Below are 23913 nucleotides of genomic sequence, written 5' to 3' on the forward strand. Positions count from 1 at the left end.
GCCTCTTCCACTATTTTGTTTTATTACATATTTCTCCTCTTAACTCAAAATGTCGTTTCTTTTAGGAAAAGATTCGAAAGTTTTGTATGGACATAAAACATAATTTCATAAAAAATGGTTAATGTTTTTTTTATCATATAAGAACATGATATTGTTTTGGTTAGGGGGTTTTGAAGCTCGAAATCGCATAGACAATGAATAAAGCATAAATGGCACGTTTCATCATCATCTTTTAATCGCATATATTTTTTACCTGCTTTTACCAGTATTGCATTATTATTATGTATATTTCTTTGAAAGCAAATGCTTTTTAAAAGATTGACCTGCTTTTACCAGTATTGCTTTATCATTAAGCATGCTTCTTTGACACCAGATGCGTTTTTAAAAGGTTGACGTCGAATTATGACATCATAGCTGTTATTTCATCTCAAAATCGGTCGAGATCCAAAACTTTGTTTGCCAGCTAGAAAGATTGAAAATGAAAAAAAAAATTATATATATATATATATATATATATATATATATATATATATATATATATATATATATATATAGAGAGAGAGAGAGAGAGACCGATAGAGAAGTTTCGTGCTTGTTTTAAACCTGTTTAAACTGGTTAATGACTTAAATTAATTAAGACAAATAAGGACTTAAAAAATAATAATTTTCTCACATGATAACTTGAAATTTGTAATCGTAGATTTCATTTTTACTTTTTAGAATTCATTTTATTTTTATTTTATTTATTTATTTTTTTGCAAATGGTTGATGATGGTTTTCAAAATTTAAAAGAGACTATGTAGGATTTAATGAAATCAAAATTTATCATCCAGCTTTGCTGGCTGAGATTTCAATAATTAACAATTACAATACTTACTTCAAATGAATATATCTGAATTTTATCTACATTTGTCTCTACTCCAAAAAATTATGCTGGCTTTACCAATGACCCTAGCTGTTGCAGAAACATACTTCCAAGGACTGAAAATAATAAGATAATTATTATTTCCATAAATAATTATTTAATTGAAAAGAACTAAACATTTTTTTTTTTTTTTTTGAAATCCAGCGTTAGGAAATATTCAGCTCATAACTCAACTGATCTATGAAATCCGAATCATCAAAAGGAAAAAGAAAAACCAGAGGGGGGGGGGGAGAGAAAAACCTTCAAAATAATGAAAATGCTATCAATGAATATGAGATAAAACCAATAATAAAATGAAACAAAAGATACACATGGTTTGTTTGTTTGTTTGTTTAGTTATATTAACGTCCCGTTTGAAGCAACACTTGGGCTATTTTGGGACGGACCTCGTAATTTTGAACCATGGTCAGATGACGAGGACGACACCTGAGCTGGCACCCCCCTCTCCACACCACACCAGCGGGAGGACGTTTGGTCAGGACGGATTTAACGTGCAACAGACCCCCTTACACGACGGTTCTTCGGTGGAATCGGGTCTCGAACCTGAAACCCTCCGGTTCCGAAGCCGAGACCTTACCACCAGGCCACCGCGGCCCCGATACACATGTAAATTTGATACTAGAAACTTGATTCTTCATACCAGTTTGTATTTGGTAAGTTTATTAAACAATTATTTTTGTTATTTGATTTATTAATCATTATTTGTAATTAAATATTAATTTTACAAAAATAAGTTATTTATTTATCCCTATCGTGTATCTCTTAAGTCCTTACTAGATAAATTTGTTTAATGCAGTCAGGGCCGGGTTAAATTCTCTAGGGGTCTTTAGGTACTATAGGTCTCGATGGCCGTATTTTATCCTTTCTAATTTTCAAAACTAGACTTTTTAAAAATTAATTTTAATTCTCTCTATAAGCAAATTTTTGTATCGAAACTAATGGACAGAATATTCAAATACAAGAACTTCTCGAAACAGTTTTAATATTTCGTATATATATTAAATTCGATTCAAATTTAAAAAGTATTTTGAATTAAATAACAAAAACAACAACAAGAACAAAAAAGATACTAAAAACACATACACACAAAAAAAACACCCTTTGAACAAAGTTTAAACACTTATCGTAAAACTGAGTATTTTTTAAAATTAAAAAGTAATATATTTTTTAAAGTTATTAAGCAACATAATACAAATTTTTTAAAATATAGTTAATTAGGAATATTAGAATAATATTCTAACATTTAACAATACTTGATTTCTATTTGAATCACTTCGAGAGCAAGATACTACGCAGATAAAATGAAAGCCTAAAATTAATATATTCAGGAAATATAGCTTTTGTCTATCATATTATATATATATATATATATATATATATATATATATAGGCAACAGCTAAGTTGAAAATTTGACAAATTAAATTTTCGAAGACAATTTTTTTGGGTGATTGCAGTATTATCATTTTATGTAAGAAAGTAGAAAAAGATTAAGTAGAAAATGAGATCATTATCGCCATAATTATAATTTAGCTCAAGAGAAATTATATATATTGTAGAATAAAGCCAGAGAGAGGGGTCTTCACGACACTTACTTGCACAGTATCTTATGTCCTCACCCTATATAAAATTGTGAATCATGAGCAAGGCCACAATTTTATGCGGCGTCCCATAATACTCAGTTTTTTTTATTTTCAGACTCCACACAAGGTAGTTTTGTGTTTCATAACAGAATCGACCTTTAATTAAGTGAACCAATTGATTCCAATGACCCCGCGTGTAAGGAGGGCCTTGCGTCCGAGTGCTACAAAAAATGTACTCTAACTTATTCAAAATAAATCCAAATGCAATTTATTTTTAGATAATTATATTTAGGTTTTTTTTTTCGTGTTTTTAAATTTGTTTGCTGATCTACGTGGAGCTTTTATTTTTTTTAGTTTTGCAAAAGTGCAAAAAGTAGGTCGTTTCTCCTAAAGATCACCATTTTTCTTCCACTTCTTGTATGGTGCGGAAATTTGGAGAGAGGAATGCCAGCTCAGGTATCGTCCCCATTATCTGACTGCGGTTCAAAACTACGAAATCCGTCCCAAAATATCCCTAGTGTTGCTTTAAAACAGGACATTAATATAACTGAACTGAACTCCTCTTTCGCTTTGCCGCGAGCCTCAGCTGCCATAAAAAAAATATTAAAACTCTCTTTTCGGCCAGAAACTGCACTGAAAAGATTTTTTGATTGTAACATAAAATTCATAACTATTTGTTGATTTATTTGAGAAAAGACGCTGGAAATTCAGCAATCCTGTGCAAGTCCAAATTCTTCACTTCACTTCTCTTCCTCATACACACATATCCTGTAGGGGAGGGGCGATCCATACAGTCGTACGCTTAAAGGGACCCGTTGCCATCCAGCAAGCTGATAAACTGGTTGATGGCAAATGGTATGATCCGATGATATCTTCAGATTGCAACAATTGTGAAAAGGAGGTTCGAGATAGACGGACCCTGATAGATTTATGACCGAACTGGGTAGCTTGGTTAATGTAAGCGTTTTTAACTCGAATTCGGAAAAAATAAGAAAATTTTTTTTCCTCTATGACTGTTTAAATTTCTTATTCTTATTAATATAATGTCAAAATATTACCTGTATGACGAATTTATTTTGTTTAGTTTAAAGTCAAGCCTACAAATTATAATTTTTTAAAAAAATTTCTGAATTGCTTTCATTAAATAAATTACTTCATGTCCACTGTATTCCGAATAAACAAATTTTTGAGGCCCTTAATTCCCTCCCCCCTGCCCTTGATTGCTATTCAATGTATCCGATAAAAAAGGACAAAAATTCTATTATTTCTGAATTTTAATTGTTCTTTTTAATTGTAATTCGTCAAAAATAAGATATTTTAATTTTACAACTTTAACCATTTTACTTGACATCTTTTTACTTGAATTTCTTGTTCTTATTAATATAGTGTTAAAATATTACTTGCAAAACAAATTTATTTTGCTTAGTTTTTAAAAAAGCCAATTGTAATTTTAAAAAAAATTTCAGAATTTTTTATTATTATTTAAATACAGTCTTACTTTATGTCCACAGTGATTACAAATAAATAAATTTTTAAGGCCCTTAATTCTCTAGTATACTTGATTGCTATTAAATGTATCCAATAGAAAAAAAAAACAAAATGCTGTTAATTTCTGAATTAGAAAAAATTAAAGCAAATTTAATAAAATTATTATTTTAAAATTATTTTTTAAATGGAACATCCTTTTATTAGTTTTTAAACCCTCCTGGTGTATTCATTCATTTTGTACAGTTTATTAAAACTGTTAAATATAATACTATTTACCTATTTTAGTTTAAAATTCACTTTTACTAACAAACTGTTAAATATAATACTGTTTACCTATTTTAGTTTAAAATTCACTTTCTCTTACTACATTTCTTCTAGAAGTTTTGTCAATTCCAATTTTTGGATAAATTACTTATTTTGTGGAGCTCCGTATTAGTCAACTTTCGCAATTTTCCTTATTTTGCGTTATTTGCTTACAGAAACATTTGTTTTAAGACATCTATAAATATATACAGATATAAACTACCTTTGAATGTTCGTGATAAAATAAATAATTAAATAAAAGAAAGGAAATTTTTCAAATGCTATTATGAGAAATAAGAGTATTTTTTTTTCGCACATTCCTATAAACATTGTAGGAGACTCACTATCTGAAGTTAGAAAAAATATTATGTTAATATTTGTCAAGAAAAAAATTCTGAATTCTTAAACATACATATTTATTGAGCGAGATATTTACAGAATAGAGCAATATATAAAAGAGTATGTACAATAATATATACAAATGAAAGTGAATATACACAGCGCCATCTACTCCTTAGACATTGTAATCCGTAACAAACATAATAATAATGAATGAAAATTGCAGTTTAATTTCGAAACAATTTTCATTAACTCAGAATCGTTTGTCCTTTTTATAATTTTCGTTAACTCAGAATCGTTTGTCCTTTTTATAATTTTCGTTAACTCAGAATCGTTTGTCCTTTTTATAATTTTCATTAACTCAGAATCGTTTGTCCTTTTTATAATTTTCATTAACTCAGAATCGTTTGTCCTTTTTATCAATGCTGATAATCTGAAATATTGCGATTTAACTTTTTTTCTATTAAATCATTTAAATAATAATAAGCATTTTGATTTAAATCATGGAAATATTTATTTTAAAAAATCATGCGATTTATATATATTAATTATTTATCTCTCTTTTTAAGACACTTTGTAACGGAATTCTTAAAGGGTGTTAATAATGGAATATTTTTATTTGTATTCGAATTTTTGCTAACTTCTTGATGTGATAGAGTTTTGAAACTGTACACACGTTTGTATTCTTTATGACCATGCCCAAGTTTAGTTTTGACGGAATCTAAGTATGAATTGTTCTGTAAATTTACACCAATTTTAATTCCATGTGTGTGGTATGACTTGTTAAGAAATTTTTGATTTTTTTTAAGATTCCATAATGTATATAATAATAATAAAATTAATGAATAAAAATTGGAAAAAAACCAATCAAAATATTAAAAAATTATATTTCCTTGTTGGTTAATGAACTGGCTTTTTTAAATGTATTTTTTAAAATCAAATTTATTTCATATTTTGGGTGAAAATTGGGTTAGAACCAGGTATTTTCGAAAATTGTTCCCAAATGGGCCTCACTCCTCTTAAGGCCTGCTTTGTTCCAATGTATGTTAAAAAAAACTATGTATATTTTGGATACCTTTTTTTTTTCACACTGATTTATACCAAAATGTGACTCGGAGCTACAAGTTTAGATCGCGTTTACAAGTGCAGTAGACTCCCAATTATCCGCGGGCGGGTTATCCGCGCCTGCCGCCCTAAGTTTTTTTTCTTGCTTCCAAGCAAGAAAGCAAAGAGAAAATGCTTCCAAAGCAAGAAGCAAACACAAATGATTGATTTCTTCAAAAAGGTGTAGTTTTACAGTTATGCTTTTGTAATTACATAATACATTACAGTATTAAAACAGTACATATGTATTCATTTTTCTGTGTATCCTTGACGCCTCTCGTAAGTACAAAGCACTTTTCTGTTTTCATTAACAAAGTGCACTTTAGGTTAGTTTTGAGTGATATACTAAAATATTAAGCGTTAGTTAAACATTTCCTGCTGTTTATTTTACGTTTTATTGTAGATAAAACGATTTTTCAAAGTTGGAATGACTGTTTTCTCTTTTGCTATACCCGTTTTTAGCTTTTTTTCGGATTATCCGCGATTTTTGTTATCCGCGCCATCCAATTCCGCGGATAATCGGGAGTGTACTGTATGTGAAATTACAAACTAACAGACAATCAACTCCTTGACGAATTTAGTTTAAAAATTTGACATGCATCTGCGTTTTTAAATCTGTGTATTAAATTTCATCCGCTCATATCTTTACGTTTTATATTATCGTGTTCACAGTCAGATTTTCAGCGAACAGTTTTTATTCAAAATTTAATAGAAATCAACAAATTTGTTATAAAGATCATATACCATATTCTATGCATCCAGCTCAAAGCGTTTTTGAATTATCGTCTCGCAGACATACAGTCATACCTTTACAAAATTGTTTTTCGGGCTTAAGAATGTCTGAGACATGGAGATTCATCAATATCTCGGGGTTGAATTTTTTGACGATTACGATACATTCATTTTTGCATACAGAACAACGATAAAATAATCGATTGGATTATCTACCGTGTTTCGAGGTAAGTTACTATTCCCTAATAGTAGCAATGCAAATGGGGAACTGTTGTTTTCTTGTTTTTTCCGTTTCAGAATAGTTTATATCAAATTTTCATTTCTATTTGAAATAAAAGGCCTTTTTCTAAAATATTATTTATGCATTTTTATTTTTATTTTTCAATAAAGTACTTAGTAGATTCACGGCATCAGTCAAGACAGGAAATATTATTCCCTCCGTATATTTAGGTTGCAAGAGAGTCGTTGGAAATCTTTGGTGACTTTTATGCTTTTTTAACAAGACACAAGACGAATTTTTATTTTTCCTTACTTATCTATCTAGCCTGCTATTTATTTCCCAAAAACATATGTATTTTTTTTTCTGTACCGAAAAACTTCCGAAAAAAAAATCTAATCTTATCCCTAGTGAATAAAATTCGAGAGACGTGCGTCATTCGAGTAAGTTATTTCCATACATTTTGGCGCCGTGGGTGAAGGCCATTTGGCGACATTCTTCGCCATGAGTCATTGAGACATCGGAATAGGTGGTCTTGCGACACCACCCACCATTTCATTTCATTCATGGGGAAGATTTGAGGTCGTACGGAATGGCAAAGAAGCTACTTACTGTCGACACCGTAAACCCCCACGTCAGAAACATGCAGGACGTGGAAATGTCACACACAGTTAGAAGAGCCAGAGAAATTGAGAGAGAACTCAGAAAGGTAACTATGAAAGTCATAGATCTATTAAATAAAATTTGAACGAGAATTCGAAGCTCTAATCCAAAACATTCTAGCTTGATAATGTTTTAAGACTTATTTATCTATTTTTATGTTACCCTTGAAAATTTCTTTTAATTTTATAGAAGCGATGACGTGAAAACACATCACATAAAACAATGTTCATATTCTTACAAGCTCGTGTGTGTAAATGTAGTAACGGAAAAATTGAAAAATATTGTAGAATATATTTGAAAATATTTTAAAAATTTGTTAAAATTAGAAAAGTTATTCTTCGTGAATAAAATTGCTATGATTATAAATCTTATTTTTTGAATTTTAAACTGGTCTAAAAAAGTTTTTGTGTCCTAATATAAGCAAAAGTTATTGAGAAAAAATATTTTTAATTTTTAATTAAAATTTAAAAAAAAAGTACCTCAATGAGCGCCTACTATCCAAGAAATAACTACTTAGCAAAGTTGAAAGTCCTAAGTTGAATTATTTGCCATCTAGAGTATTTTCAGCAGTTTTCATCTTGCCCATCTCATCATTTACATTTTATAGCACAATTTGCCGAGAGAATGCTAGGCATAAACATTACATCCTAAAAAACAAAAAAAAGTATCAATTTTAAAAAAAGATCTTTAAAATTATTTAAAAAATAAGGAATGTACATTTAAAAAAAACTGTACTAAAACTAAGCTCTCGTGCAAATTCTGAGATTTTAAAATGAAATGAAACCGAAAAATCACTGCAAAATATAAATATAAAAAATTACAAATTTAATGTCAACAAAAAAGTTTAATTAATAGCTAAGAAGCAGTTACTCAAATATAATATATTTAAAAATGTAAGAAATTCTAAATTATATAATTGCACTTGATTAGATTTTTAAAAATCTTTTTCTCGTTATAATATTCTTTACCTTTTTAGTTCCACATTTTATACTACAATTTGCTATTATCGTTTGCAAGACAAAAAGAAACTTCGTTTAAATCAAAAACAGACATCAAAACGAAGCAAGGCAACATAATCATAATTTAATACAACTTAACCGTTTTAACATAATCAAATTTTTTTATTTCATATCAAGAAATTTCTTACCAAAAAATATATTATTTATTACTTTTATTTTAATGAGAAGATTAATTGTCATCATTTATACTCCATTCTAAACTATATATAAGACATTTATGTGGAAATTATTATTTAAAAATTATGCTTTAGTTTAATATAATATCATATTTGGAGTAGATTGCTTCTTATAATTTTGTATAAATTTGAACTATAATTTTTATATTATATAATACAGAATATAATTTTCATATCAAATTTAGTAATGGAACAAATGAAGAAAAAAAAACTAGCAACATTTTAATATTGTTTAGTAAATGAAAACTACGTAAATTAAGGTAATATTTTCATGTGTCGTAAAGTCATGGATACGTGTTTTTACAATAAATTTTACATAAATATTAAAAATATTGCTGAAGAGATATACTTGTTCAAAACTTATAACTCTATTTTTTTTAACTTCACGAATTGTATTAGAGAAAAGATGAGTTCACTATGACAAAAATGAAAGGGTTCTAATATTTTGTTCCAATATTAATCTTAGATTTAATATGAAAAATAATTAGAATAATATAATATTTGTACATTATGAATTATTTTAACAGAAATTAAAGAAATTTCATATATGAAATCTGTCAGAATAATAAAATCTGTCAGAAATTTCATATATGATTGTATATTCATATTTAAAAAATTCTTTTTAAACTTTTCATTTTTTAAAAACTAAAGTCTAAAATCTGTTGAACCATAAATACGATTAAAAAGAAAATTAAAAATAATTATAACGAATAACAGAAAGAAACATTTTCAATATCAATTTCGATTTAGTATAATGGAATCTTTAAATAATTTCAAAATAAAAAATTTTTTGTCGAAAGATCATTAAACTTTTTTCTTGTTACTTGGTGCATGAATGTAATTTTTAAAAATAAGTTTATAAAATAATAAAAACTTCTTGTTTGAAATGCAAAATATTATTTACTAATTTGCCATCATTTTTCTTACCTAAGAATTTGAGTCCTGTTATATTTATTTTTCTCTTTTAATGATGATATTTATTTAAAAAATGTTACTAAAGTTATTAAGAAATATCTATCAGTTTTTGCTCAGGTCTTAATAGGATATTAAGAGAAATAAGAAGCTTCTGAATATGATTTATTAGGAAAAACCAGCGGGAATGGTCTCACGAAAACTTTCCTCGCATACTCTCTAATCAACTTGCCATGCCAGAAAACACAGACATTGGCGTACAATGATAACGAAATATTAACTTTTGGCGTAAATTTAGTATTTTTACTGATTATAGTGTGCCATCCTCGGCAAGTTATTTGGCGATTAATTAGTGGCATGCAATTACTAATATCCAAAAATCGAATTTGTGTTTTAGATACATTTTTCATATAGTTAAGTCATTGCGTCGTTGAATTATCGCGTTTAAATGTTTCTAAAAGTACTGACCGACAGATAGTCAACCCCGTAGTTGGAGTTGGCTCAAAATTTGACAGGTTTAATCTGTACCCCAAATTTTATCGATCTAGCTGTCTCTGTTTTTTGATTATCGTGTTAACTTATATTCAAACAACTGGACAGACGAACTTCCTCTAAACAGATTTTATTCAAAATTTGATAAAAATCTGCAGATTTGTTGCATAGACCGTATACCAAATTTCAACCGTCTATCTCAAAGCTTTTTTGAGTTATCTTTGTCATAAATAAACAGGCAGATAGACAGACATTTTCTAAAAATTATGTTTCGTACTCAGGATGGTTTAAAGCGTGGACATTCGTCAAAATCTCGAGTTCTAATTTTTTGACGATTACTATACTTTCTGTATACTATCTATAGAAGAAAGTAATCGATACATCATTGAATTTGCTTATATCCATAATGTTGGTTTATGTCGCATGAAACATCTGTTGCATCAGTAGTAAACCTGTTCCAAACTTTTTGTAACCTTTGACTAAAAATTTATGCCTGCAAGTCCAATTTTGAAAACTTATTTGCTTGGCGCAAAAAAGCAAGATTTTTGACACTAATATAAACATTCAAACATGATGATGATTTTGAATAAAATTAGATATGATCTAATCATAGACTAAACAAACCAATAATCACGTGTTTTTTCTCACAGCATTAGCTTTGAACAATTTCTGATTTCTAAATTTTAATTTTTATGTTCACATTGTTCTTGTTGTTGTTTCTTATGGCATTTGCCATGGCCATGTCCGCTGTTACAAAGATAGCGATTTTATGCCGGTGGGGGAGCATCTCTTGTTTTTTTAATAGCGCCAACTAGGGCCAAGAGTACGACTTTGCTCCTCACGCATCTCTCATTCGCTTGCACAACCCTTTTTTACAGGAGGGCACATTCACACATCTCACAGATAGAACAGCTGAAGAACAACCATGCCCAAACCGGGACTCGAACCCAGGGCGCACAGATCACGGGGAAGATGCCGCGCTACTCCTATGCCAGGACGCCGGCAGATTGTTCTTAATTTTGTTATTTGAATTTATATTGTGGTGACGCTTTATAAGCCAGATAACAGCAACGAGACATGAGAAATTTCTTTTGTCTAGTGGTCTTGTTACTCGGCTACGAACCCAAAGGTTGCGAGTTCGATCCTCGCCTATCGCTAATAGCAACAATATCAAGACGTTATTGAAATGTATATATCATTAGATTGGTTTCCTCCCAGTGGACTGTTAATGAAAATTATAATCAGCTTATCTATGAAAATTTTCGAAGGTTACACTTCCCTCTTTCTCTCACAAAAAGCGTTTTAATTGTTAATTACATAATGCTATATAAGTATATAAAGCCAAATAATTAAACATAAAAGATGGGAATTTTGTTAAGCTGAGAGAAAGCTTAACAAAGTTAGAAAGTATAAAAGAAATTAATAAAAGTAAACTTAAATAAACATTGAATAAAAATAAAACTGCACATGACAGGACTTTAAATATCATCTGACATAATATATTTAAAATAATAACCAAAGTCCGAAAACAACCCCTAAACTCCAACTGCTAATGGGATGCCACCGATTTTTGTTTCGCATCAGAGTTTATGACCTCTAGACACATTATCAATGATCATCTGCCACTCCCCAATAGCCTGCACTTTCGAGAGAAATTTCACTGTTCATTCTCTAAAGCGAGAAAACCTTGTCAGAATTCTCCAACACGAGGACTGAGCCATTGACGAAAATTTTTATTTTGTATAAAATTCTTTGACCTTTAAATACCACATCAAAATGAGCTTGATCTGTTCAAAGATATGCGGATCACCGGTCACGATATAACAATTCCCATAGGAGGTACTTTCCCTGATCATGGTAAAAGGGGTAACTTAATCCCATATAGTTAATATACCCACTAGGGCAGAGAGAACCAATCATCATACCAGATACTTCAAATCTCTGCATTTGGGGCATCCCAATAGGGTTAACTTCTGTTTAACCCATGCGTGGTCTTTTGCCTTCACTGTCTTAAAGTTTTGAGAGATACCACAAAATAAAAATTAGGCATCTCCCCCCTAGTGTAATGAGCCAATTTCTAGCCAATTAGCAGATACTTCTATTCAATTCAACTTTTTATGTTTGTTATTTTAGTTTAATTTAAAATAATATTTTCATTTGCTGTGACAAGATGTAATCCATTACAAATGATAGACATTATTAGAATTAATATTACAAATATGGTTGAAGAACAACTGGCCACCGCAGGCGGCTTGTTGATAGTAATTAAAAGTTTATGTCCATTATCGTGACACTACAACGCAGCGTATTTTAGGAATGACGGAAATAATTTAGAAAAAAAATCAAAAAAAAGTTTCTTTTAGATTTGTAACTTAGTTAAGAAACGACACGCCTACTCTTAACCGATGGGAAATGATTGAATGAATGTCCCAAATTGGCACGGGGCCAAATAGCAAGAATAATATATGAAATCATATAATGTTAACCGTCTTTACTTAAAACTATATATATTACTATCTGCATAACCAAATCTGGTCGCAATGTGAAGTAAATTTTAATCAGGGAAGAAAGCTGTGACTAGCTAATTGAACTTGTTAAATAAGAGCACAGGATAGTTAAATAAGATAATCACGAGACGTGAAATATTTTTAAACAAACATCTGATGCCAGGTATTCTTTACACCCCGCTCAAAAGGTAGGCGAAAAAAACTCTCATGGTACTGATTTATTATGCAGTTCCAAAAGAGTACTCCGTTAAACAAACATCTCTTTGAAGCACTTCCTGGTGATCTTGTGGGCGTGGAAAAGAAAAAATAAACCCAACAAACAGGTGTCTTGAGAATCAGAGGTAGAAAAGGGTCGGATGGAACGATTCCAACAAGTTAGGACACGTCGTTGGCAGGTTTCGAGACATTGTCTCTCACCTTTTGTAATTCGTTTTCGCTTGACGTTTGTTTTGTGACAGCTTCAGTGCTTTACCACAAAGGAATGGATTGATTAGATCCAGTTTAAACTGGTGATAGGGGTGGAAGGCATTGTTCCGGTGCATGTTAGCAGAATGTAGTTCGCGCCCCCAATTTGACGTCTGGTTGAGATGGCATGCTAATATTGTCTTTACGCTCCAAAAAAGTATTGGGATAATACCTTTGTATATTCTCACAGTTTGCAGGATATTTCTGTTTTGGACGATGATTGAGTTTCTTGGATAGAATCCTGCATTTATTCTTTTTTATGTATATTTAAGTTTAAATTCTGGAAAATTCAACTCAAATATATTCTTTTGTTGTCTCAAAATAACTTACAAAGGCTAGAGGGTTTTTGAGGGTTAGTTAGTTAGTTTGGTACTTTTATGGCGAAAGAGCCAGACTTGGCCATGCTGCGCCAATACCATGGTAGAACTTATTCTTCAATTGGTACGGTAAAATATATCAGTTACTATGAAATGCCAGTTTTAAAATGCGAAAGTTTCACTTTACTGAACAGGATAAAAAGTGTAAGAAAACGTAATATTTAAATAAGATGATAAAATCCAATTGTTTTCAGAAATGATTAAACACAGGGCATTCTGATAATATATGAATGACCGTAAATTCAACATGGCACGTTGTACATTTGGGACACCCTTCACCAAACAAAAGGTGTTTGTGTGTGAGGATGTCAGATACGGTTTAAACTGGTGATGGGATGATAAGAATTGTTCTTGTACATGATTGCAGAATGCAGTTCGTGTCCCCAATGTGACGTTTAGTTGAGATTGCATGGTAATATTTTTTTCCCAAAAAAGTATTGGGATAATACCTTTGTATATTTTCACAGTTTTCAGTATATTTCTGTTTTGAACGAAGGTTGAATTTCTTGGATAGAATAGAATAAGAATTGTTCTTGTACTTAATATATGAATGACCGTAAATTCAACATGGCACGTTGTACATTTGGGACACTCTTCACCAAACAAAAGATGTTTGTGTGTGAGGATGTCAGATACGGTTTAAACTGATAATAGGGTGATGAGAATTGTTCTTTTACATGATTGCAGAATGTAGTTCGCGTCCCCAATGTGATGTCTAGTTGACATTGCATGGTAATATTTTTTTCCCCAAAAAGTATTGGGATAATAATACCTTTGTATATTTTCGCAGTTTTCAGGATATTTCTATTTTGAACGAAGGCTGAATTTCTTGGATAGAATCCTGCATTTATTTTTCTTTATGTAAATTTCGGTTTGAATTCTGGAAAATTTTACTTCAAAAATTTCTTTTTTCTCTCAAAATAACTTACTAAGGCTTGACAGCTTGAGGGCTTTCTGAAGGATTGATCAGATGCGGTTTTAATTCTTAGAATGGTAAAGACATTAAATATGTCCATGCCCTCAATGTGTCATCAGATTGCGAGTGCATTCTAATAATTTTTTTAATAATTAAATAAGTTAATAAATAATTTATTAATAAATTAAATTTTGAATTTGTAAATAATTTGATGTTCCAAAGTTAAAATTTTCTTGAAGAATGAAAATGGTAAAGTGAGATAGAGATCATGGAGAAAAGTCTTCATTTGTAAATTTTTCTTTTATTGATAATTATGCATTTTATAAATTTGATTCATATTCTAAAGAAAACATATTTATGTACTGTAAAAAGAATTAAGAAGGAATGCTAAGCTCAGTATATTTAAAAAAAAATACTATTCTAATTTTTTTATTAGTGATTGGAGCCTCTTAATTACTAATGATTAGGGTATGTGTGTCTCGTTAGTTAATCTATAGATAAGACAATTTGATCTACATTTACCAATTCGACACAAATATATTTTAAATAGAGGGAATGTGCCCCTTTGCTTTAGAATTTTTTGAAATTTTGAATAAAAATGTAAACAATTAAAAATTAAGCGAGGCTCTGGCGTTATTCCGCAATCACTTTCGAAATTATTGTTTCAAAAAAAAAATCGTTTCTTTAATAGTAATATTTTAGTTATCGTTATTCTTTGAAAAAAATGGTATTTTTTTTTTAAATTTTGAATAATTATCGGTGTTGAAATAAAATTCAAACTTATATCTTTATTACATCAAACATGCGAAAATTATATTGTTTCAACAAATAATTCTTTTTATTGATGAAAGTTGAGAAGGATATATTCTGTTTATTATCTGCCCAGGAAGTATAAATATTCTATTTATTATCATTACGTAAGGAATAAGAAAGTGGAGTTACAGTATCACGAAAGACAACTGCAATTCGAAGAGAGATTACCCAGGCATTTAAGTCATGGGATTTGACATGATTAGGAAGCTCCAAACATACAGGTTGAGTTTGATTAATTCTGACAAACGGAACAGTGTCGTAGAAGAGCCCGTGGGGATCATAAAACACTATGGCAACCCTGTCCCATCTCCAACCGTTTACAAGTTATGGCAAATACAATGTTTTTGCATAAAATCATGAAAAATTCCAAATTAAAAAAATTTTGGTCATATCCTCACTCAAAGTAAGCACATATTCTGAAAGAACAGTTAAAACCCCTTAAGAATGATACCAGTTTCATGAAAATATATTTATTTACAATCAAGTAATAGTCTCTGAACCACTGGTGAAATTCAAAATCGAAATGTCGCCAAAATTTTTAATTCTTAATTCCGAAAAAAAACATACAATTTGGCAAATTAACTAAAAACTTGTTCATATAATCAGCTTTCGATTGAGACCACCACAAATCATATAAGTGTTTTATTTCAGGAATAATTGCATTTTTTGCAACACATTCCTGAAATCGGAGTTGATCAAAAAAGAAAACTTTAGAGGAACCATAGCCTCTTCTGATTTTAATTTCAACTTTACTTACCTTCATCCTGCTGTTTAAATTAGGAGCAAGAAAGAAGGATTCAAGTCAAATAAAAAATATAACAATTTTATTGGGAATAGTAAAAAAAAAAAAAAAAAAAAAAAACTATAATAGGAAAAAAAAAAGTAGTATGATTTTTCACAAAGAAATATGCAAAAATACAGAAAAATGCTGAACTTAAAACAATATAAGGAATTTAAAGTTGCTGCTGAATTTGGTTGCCACCACAAGATCTTGTATGCTACATGTTTAATTTTACTTGCTCTTGCTCTTTTCCGAATGGATTTAACAGCCTTTTTTAAATAATAGTTCGGCCGTAAGTTATAATATCGTCTCATCAAACTCACTATTTATGTCTTCTAAATTGGAAACTTCTGTGCGTTAAACTTCTTGCTTGAGAAAAACCCAAACAGAGAAGTCCATTGGAGTCAAATCTGGCGATCTAGCCGGCCAAATCCATTGGCCATTGGTGGTGGCCCATGCGATCAATCCATTGTGGATCATGCTCATTTAGGAAATCCTGAACTGCCGTTCAAGAATGTGTAAGGACCCCTCTCCTTTTCATCTTGTTAGAGAATGATTGTTCTCTAACTCTATTGCTCGGGTGCAGGATTACATCAATTAAAATGCAACAAATAATCCTGGCAGATGACTTTAAAAGAATTACAAATACGCATTGCTTGTCAAATGACCTTGGAAAACAAGTGGTGTATGTGGGGCAATCGCCGATCATTCCAAGTCAAACACTTAAGCTGAATCGCGTTTGGAATGGAGAGTGCCCCAGTCTGCTACGTGCGGATTTTATTGCGCGTAATGTTGCCACTTGTGCTAATTGAAAATGTCGTCTAGAGTATCATTCTCAGGAAATGCCTTTCTTCGATATTTCTTTGTATCGCCCAACGGCAAAATGTTACCTGCTTTTGGAAGTCTGAATTCCGTAATTCTTGTACCTGTGTAAAATGGTATGGGCGATATGCGTTTTCGTGCAAGATTTTCAACACAGCACTTTGTGAAGTTCCAACTTTATCAGCAAGTGTATTTGAATACTTGAATTTTCATCTAAAGTATCAAGTAAATTCCCCTTAATGGTGAGGAATCGACGATTCTTACTTTTTTCAAACATCTTACTAAACTAAACAGTCTCCCTTAGCTTCTGGTGAACTGCGGCAAATACAGTAGAGTTAGGTGTATGACGATTTGGGTAACGCAGACGATATTCTTCCTAGGTTCCCCCAGAGTTACCAGTGCAAAATCCGTACTCGAAATAAATACCGGCGTACTCTTAGCTTGTAAAACGAGACTTACCCATTGAGAAGCAACTAGTAATAGGCACAACGTGAAAAAAAAAATACAATCGTGTTGAAGCGACGTCCTGAATTGTTGTAGCAAGAACAACAACAAACACCTGAAAGATTGACAAGATGATGATTTAATCAATGGATTCTCTTGCCTTTTGTACCAGCGTCAGATGCGCACAGAGGTTGATTACAATACATCTGCACATCTCAAACGTTCATAACAGCAGATTTGCATACTTTCCATTTATCCGAAATTGTTTTGCTTGGCGAATTTTTGTCGGAAGTATCTTTCAATGAACACTGATTTCACTTATGTATTGCCAACGAAAGACTTCATATCTCTTGAAATAATACACTTGCATTGTTTATGATGGTCTCATTCGAAAGTCGATGGTATGGACAAGGTTTTGGGTAAATTTGACAAATTATAGCTTGTATGGTTTTTTCGGAATTCTGAATTAAAAAGTTTGGCGACATTCCGATTTTGAATGTCGCCAAAGTTTTAGTGCTTATTACTCGGTTATAAATCCATGTATTTTCATGAAACTGGTATCATCTTAAAGGATTTTAACTGTTCTTTCAGAATATGTGCTTACTTTGAGTGAGGATGAGACCAAAAGTTTTTTGATTTGGATTTTTTTCATGATTTTATGCAAAATTATTGTATTTGCCATAACTTGTAAACGGTTGGAGATGGGACAGGGTTGCTATGGGGTTCCCATGGGTTCATCTACGACACTGTTCCATTTGTCAGAATTGATAAAATCACCTTGTTTGTCTGGAGTTTCCTAATGATGTCGTCCCATGACTTAAATGCCACGGTAATCTCTCTTCAAATTGCAGTTGTCTTTCGTGATACTGTAACTCCACTTTCTGCGCGGCACATAATGATGGGATAAACATCCTTAAACGTGCTACTTCCTTTTTTAAAATCATAAATCAATTTTCGGAACAATATTTAAAAATTAATTATGCGCAAATTGTATTGACATATAAAAAAATACTAGTCCAACGTTCAAAAGTAATTATAACAAAGAATACAAAAGGACAATTCAACACGTAATTTATCTTTAAATGCCTTCGTTATGAATTTTACTTAGGTTTAATGTTAATTACTGTAGAATTTGGCCACAAGAAAACATTCTCTATATTTTGCCATTAACATCGTTTAAAGATTAACTTTTATTTGTAAAAAAAAAAAAATCTAAAAGACATTCAATTATTCTTTTTTCTTCTTCTCAATCTAATTATTTATTTTACGGAAATTAAAATTTCCAAATGTGCAATCTATCACACTTCAGCAAGGGTGGCAGCCATCCAATGGAATGAAATACAGAATCCAAATGTTGAATTGGCCTCTGTTCAAATGCTTTTGTCACCTGCAATATTATTATAAATAGTTCCATTCTTTCATGCAACTTGAGAAGAATGCAATTGTTATCAATTTGACATAAGAATACCATCATAGATGTTTTTTATTTTCTCGTATACGTAATATAGAGAAAGTATTGTAATCGTCAAAAAATTAGAACTCGAGATTCCCTGAGTTCGAAAAACACATTTTTTAAAAATGTCTGTCTGTGACAAAGATAATTTCAAAACGCTCTGAGCAAGACGGATGAAATTTGGCATATGATCTTTACACTAAATTTGTAGACTTTCGTCAGATTTTGAGCAAAATCCGCTCCGAGGAAGTTTGTCTGTCCGGCTGTTCGTATATAAACTAACTCGGTTGCTACAAAACGTAAATACTAGATGGATTAAATTCGGTATTCAGATTTAACATCTATAGGGTAGACATTTGTCAAATTCTGAACCATATCCAAATGTGGGTTGATTGTCTGTCGGTCGGTACTTTCAGAAACATATAAATGCGATCATTCAAAAATGCAATGACTTAAATATATCATATTTGGTATAGGATTTTGTGACTACAAGTGTAATTTTGTGACAAAGTTTTGTTTGTTTTGGTTCTGATAAACGCGTCTGAAACACAAATTTGATTTTCGGATACTACTAACCGATGTCAAGAATTTATCGCCAAAACACCTCGCCAAGAATGACACGATAGATCCAGTGAAAATGCTAAATTCACTCCAAAGAGTAATATTTCGCAATTATTGTTCGCCAATGCCATGCAAGATATTCTCTAGGATGACACTTTTATTAGAGAGAATATGAGAAAGTTTTGGAGTGACCACTCTCGCTGGTTAAAATTTAAAAATACACACATTTTGTTTTCTATCTATTCTATATTAATAGAATTGAGCATTTACTTCCAATGGATTTTCTAAAATACAGAGGAATCATTTTATTGGTCGATCTGTAATGCAACTGTGTTAATAAATTTCGATATCTAATTAGCCGCCATCGGCGATTAGTTGTATGCTCACTCTGTTAGAAACATAGATTTGGTAATGTCAACTAACATTGAAGAACTACATCGTTTAACCCTTTAAAGGGCCATTTTTTTTCTAGTCATATGTTAAAATATTTTTAGGCTTGAAATTAGAATAAGAAAAGGGATTCATTTAGCTTATTAGATAAATTTAATTTGATTAATTAATTAATTTGGTTAATTAATAATTAAGTAACAAATCAAGACACATCATTTTGTGTGAGATAAAAAAGAACTGAAGCATCTAAGTTTCTGTCTTTCTAAAAAAATTTGTCAGAACTTATGCCAACCTACATAATTTCATACAAATATTGATAAATTTGGTGGGAAGCATACTTCCCATGCCTTTAGAAAGGGTTAAATTGAATGAAACTTTCAGATTGATAACTTTCAAACAAACGAAATTTAGACAATATAATACAAATAATTAAGAATATATTCACCACTATGACAGTTTTTCTACCGATTTACAAGTTTGTCAATTTCAGTTTTGAAGAATATTGTTTTCTTTCTTTGAGAAAAAGATTGTGAGGTGTTTTTGTACATTGCTTCGGATTTTAAGTTATTGTTGCTTAAACTATTCTGAGAAAACCAAAACAGATGGTAATCGGATGGAGCAAGATCTGTAGAATGCAGTGAATATCAAAATTTTCATATATGCAATTTTTAATTGTTTGTTATATTACATATGTTGACATTGTCATGGAGACAGATTATACCTTTCTTGTTTGCTTGGACCGGACGTTTTTCTCAAATGAGTCTAGCGAGTTGTCCACAGTACCTTTCCATCGCGATCGTTATCCTCGTTGGAGTAATTCAAAATGAATAACTCCAATGGTGCCCTAGAAAACACGCAATTAAATTTTAGAATACGACAGATTTTGCACTTTCACTTACCTGCCTTGTTCTTTTACATGAAACATTGTTATATAGAAACTATTTCTCATCGCCTGTTGCCACCCCCCCCAAAAAAAATATTCCTTATTGTAATGTGCAAGGAAAGAAAAGGATAGCGAGGAGAAAGAGACAGGGTGCTCAGGTATCGAGCTTGGAAGCGTTTAAAATCTTTTTTAAAGGTTGAACGCGATCGAATTATCAATTTCAGCGTCACCACAAATTCTTCAGTTTTATTAGCTAGGATTTTAAAACTAAAGCACTCATAATATTATTATCAATAATGAAAAGCCATTCTGATCTGGGTTGATCTTCCAGTGTAAAATCACCATTCTGAAATATACCAAAGCATTTTTCACAATCCTTATGGCCAGAACATAATCCATATAAATAACCAAATGTATTTTTTAATGCAGTTCCAACAATCATTCATAAAGCATTACAATGTCTAAAATGAAAATTTTTATTGTTCATTTTTGAAAATTTGTCTCATTATTTGTCTTATAAAATCGATCTATTTTATCTATGTGTAAACTTGTAGGGACAAAAGACACTTTTATCTTTCAAGAGCTAGGAACACAGTCGATATCGGCATTTCCCTATAAAGTATAATCTGACGAGATTTTTGAATTTTTGCAATAACCTGATGTCCATTTTAAATGATTATCTTTGGTAAAAATAGATAAATTGCCTATTAACGCGAAGTGATGAAATCGGCCTAGTTCTTGAGACTGCGGGTAATGGGATTTTTTTTTGTTGTTGTTGAAATATCTCTCAAAATTGAAAAATGGAGGGGGGGGGGGGGGAAGGATCAAGCGACTGTTACTAACATATCTTGATGTCAGGAGATTTCAAATAAAATATAGATTGGCCAAATGAGGCACATGATTGGAGTTGATTCTTAAAATAATGGCAATCTACGAGTCTTATATCCATAGAAAATAAATTTAACCTTTTACACTCGGATGATGCCTCTCAGGCTCCATTGAAGATGATGCCTCATTTGGACGTTTTATTTATTTATTTATTTATTTTTCGATTTGGATTGTTAAAAACGCCTACAGAATGATAAAAAGATGCAAATTCATTTTTCGGTGAAATTCAACTTGAAACAAATATTTTTCATTTATTTTTCTACACATATATATACATTTATTTTTCGGAACAATAAACAAGCCGTTGTATTAATAATCTTGCATCGAATTACTTTGCAAAGGGTTAAAAATATAATTCAGCTCATACTAAATTCCATTTATCAGGAATATTAAAAAAAAAATAGTATTCTTGAAAATGAGAAAAATATATTCTTCGCTATTCCAGGTTCTTCATTTTTTGTCTTTCAAGGCGATGCAATAAGTTTAACCAAAAATTTAATACCTTTCGTTTTATGTCATCATTCCGAGTACTTTTTGGTCACAATAGAAGATAAAGGAAATTTGGTGTGTGATCCATTTTTCTAAAACTGTATTCCATTTCAAGTTTCGATTGCAACTAGTCTAAATTGTAATGAATTCCAAAACTCTTTTACACGAGATTCTGAAAATAAAAAACCCACTCGAAACCCACAATTTTATGTAGAGAAAGAAAGAATAACACTTTATTAAAGGGTATGAGATAAAGTTTCTGGGAGACCATTCACATTGATTAGTTCTATATCATATTCATTATTCTTATTTTAACTGAAGCTATCATGGTTTTGATTTTGCTGGCATCCATTATATCATTCGTAACTTCGTACTAGAAACTATACGTACTAGTAATTTGATACTAGTAGCACATACTCCAAATCCATTAACTTAAAGCACTAACACCCTTACCTTTTTAGTAAAGCCTTATTATAACACCTTTATTAACCCCTTGCCTGCTGCGGGCGTAAATCAAGTCTAAGTATATAAGTCAATGTGTTAACTGCCCCTGGCTTATATATACGTCTCGCAATTAACTATATACGCATATATACGTGGCACTGGGGACCGAATCTCGCAAGTTATCCTCGGCAGGTAAGGGGTTAAAGAATATGTGAGAAAGTTTCTGGAAGACCATTCCCACTGATTTGTTTAATATCATATCCATTACTCTTATTTTAACTTCAGTTTGATTTCTCTAACATACATCATATCACTAGTAACTTCGCGCTAGTATATGCTAGTACCACATACTGCAAATCCATAAAATTAAAGCATCTAGCATCCATAGATTTTCAAGGAAATGCACGTGTGCCAGAAGTAGGTTAATTAAACCCCTTTTTCCCATTCACAATGAAATGCCACCACATTTTCAAAAGGAAGGAGAGTGGTTCTGAATTCCTCTTGAAGAATGTGCATAATATCATCTAAGAATCTTCTAAAATTAGAGCTTGCTGCGATTCTCATCTGTCTTGTATTGTTTAGCGACGCGTAGGAGGCATATTTCAAATCGAGGTTTTGGCCCTCGTCCAAACGCGTAGTGGGGGACGTCATTTCATGGACGAGTTCCATTCACAATAAAATGCTGCTACCATCTTCAGAGAGGGAAAAAAATGTCCAACTTTTTTTTTTGTAGTCATCTACCTGAGGATGTCACTGGTAATCTGTTGTGTGAAGTAATAGAGCCTGGGTCTTATGCAACCAAATGCGACCTATTGGCATTATAAGGATGTTTTTAATAATGCTATCATGTGAGAACTATGCTGTCTTTTGATGTTGTTTTGGTTTGAGGTTTTTGAAGCCTCAAAATGTACTGTCAGAAAATTGGTGATTTATGGTTTTTGAAGCATCAATTTTCGCTTTTAGGGTTATTAAAAAAATAATAAAGAAGGTTATCACATGTGGCGATTTATAGCCAACAAAAAATTTCAACTTGGCGCGATTGTCCACCATGTACCCGATTCTTCTGCCTGGCTAATAAAAGACATGGTGGTAAGAAGTTGTAGGTTGAAGAAGTAGAGAGAAGAAAATAGCGAAAGTTTATATATATATATATATGTAATTTTTTTTTAATTTTCAATTTTTCTAGCTGGCAAAAAAGTTCTGGAACTCAAACAATTTTGAGATGAGGGGAAAAAATTATTATTTTTCTAAAAGTTGGCGATTGCGCAATATAATAGTCACGTGATCATTCCAAACAGTTTACATTGGGGTTTTTTTTTTCAAAAAAACAGATCAAAACATTACAAATCAAATATTAACATCTGCGCAATACTCGTGGGAAACAGTTATTAATGACACTATGATGTCATGGGATTCGATCAATTAAGAAGTTTCATGTGCACATTAAATGAAACAAGTAAAGCTATTAAAATAGTATGGCTTTAAAGTCTATATTATATAATTAGATATGTAAAAAAAATTGTTTGAAGGAATCACAAACTTCAAATTATGCATGAGAAATTTAAATGAAATTAAACACATCTACTATTTTCTGCTGACCAGTTGGTCGCTCGATAGAGAAACAATAAAAAAGGTTTGAATTTCTTTGTAGCACTGATAAGTAGTGTTTAAAATTTTGCAAAAATCTTTTCGATATAGTTTAAATTTAGGAAGAATTTCATAGCAATTA

The 23913-nt window shown here is 31.0% G+C and overlaps 1 protein-coding gene across 1 annotated transcript in view; it reads left to right on the plus strand.

Annotated features, from left to right (window-relative positions):
• Positions 1 to 7241: 7241 nt before the first annotated feature.
• LOC129989503 (alanine aminotransferase 2-like) overlaps positions 7242 to 23913 on the plus strand; it is a 43225-nt gene continuing 26553 nt past the window's right edge. The window contains exon 1 of the mRNA XM_056098075.1: positions 7242 to 7398. Within this exon, the coding sequence (XP_055954050.1) occupies positions 7282 to 7398 (117 nt within the window). The 5' untranslated portion in view covers positions 7242 to 7281. The remainder of the gene's footprint in view (positions 7399 to 23913) is intronic.

Source organism: Argiope bruennichi, chromosome 10 (assembly GCF_947563725.1).
Source record: "Argiope bruennichi chromosome 10, qqArgBrue1.1, whole genome shotgun sequence".
Taxonomy (NCBI): Eukaryota; Metazoa; Arthropoda; class Arachnida; order Araneae; family Araneidae; genus Argiope; species Argiope bruennichi.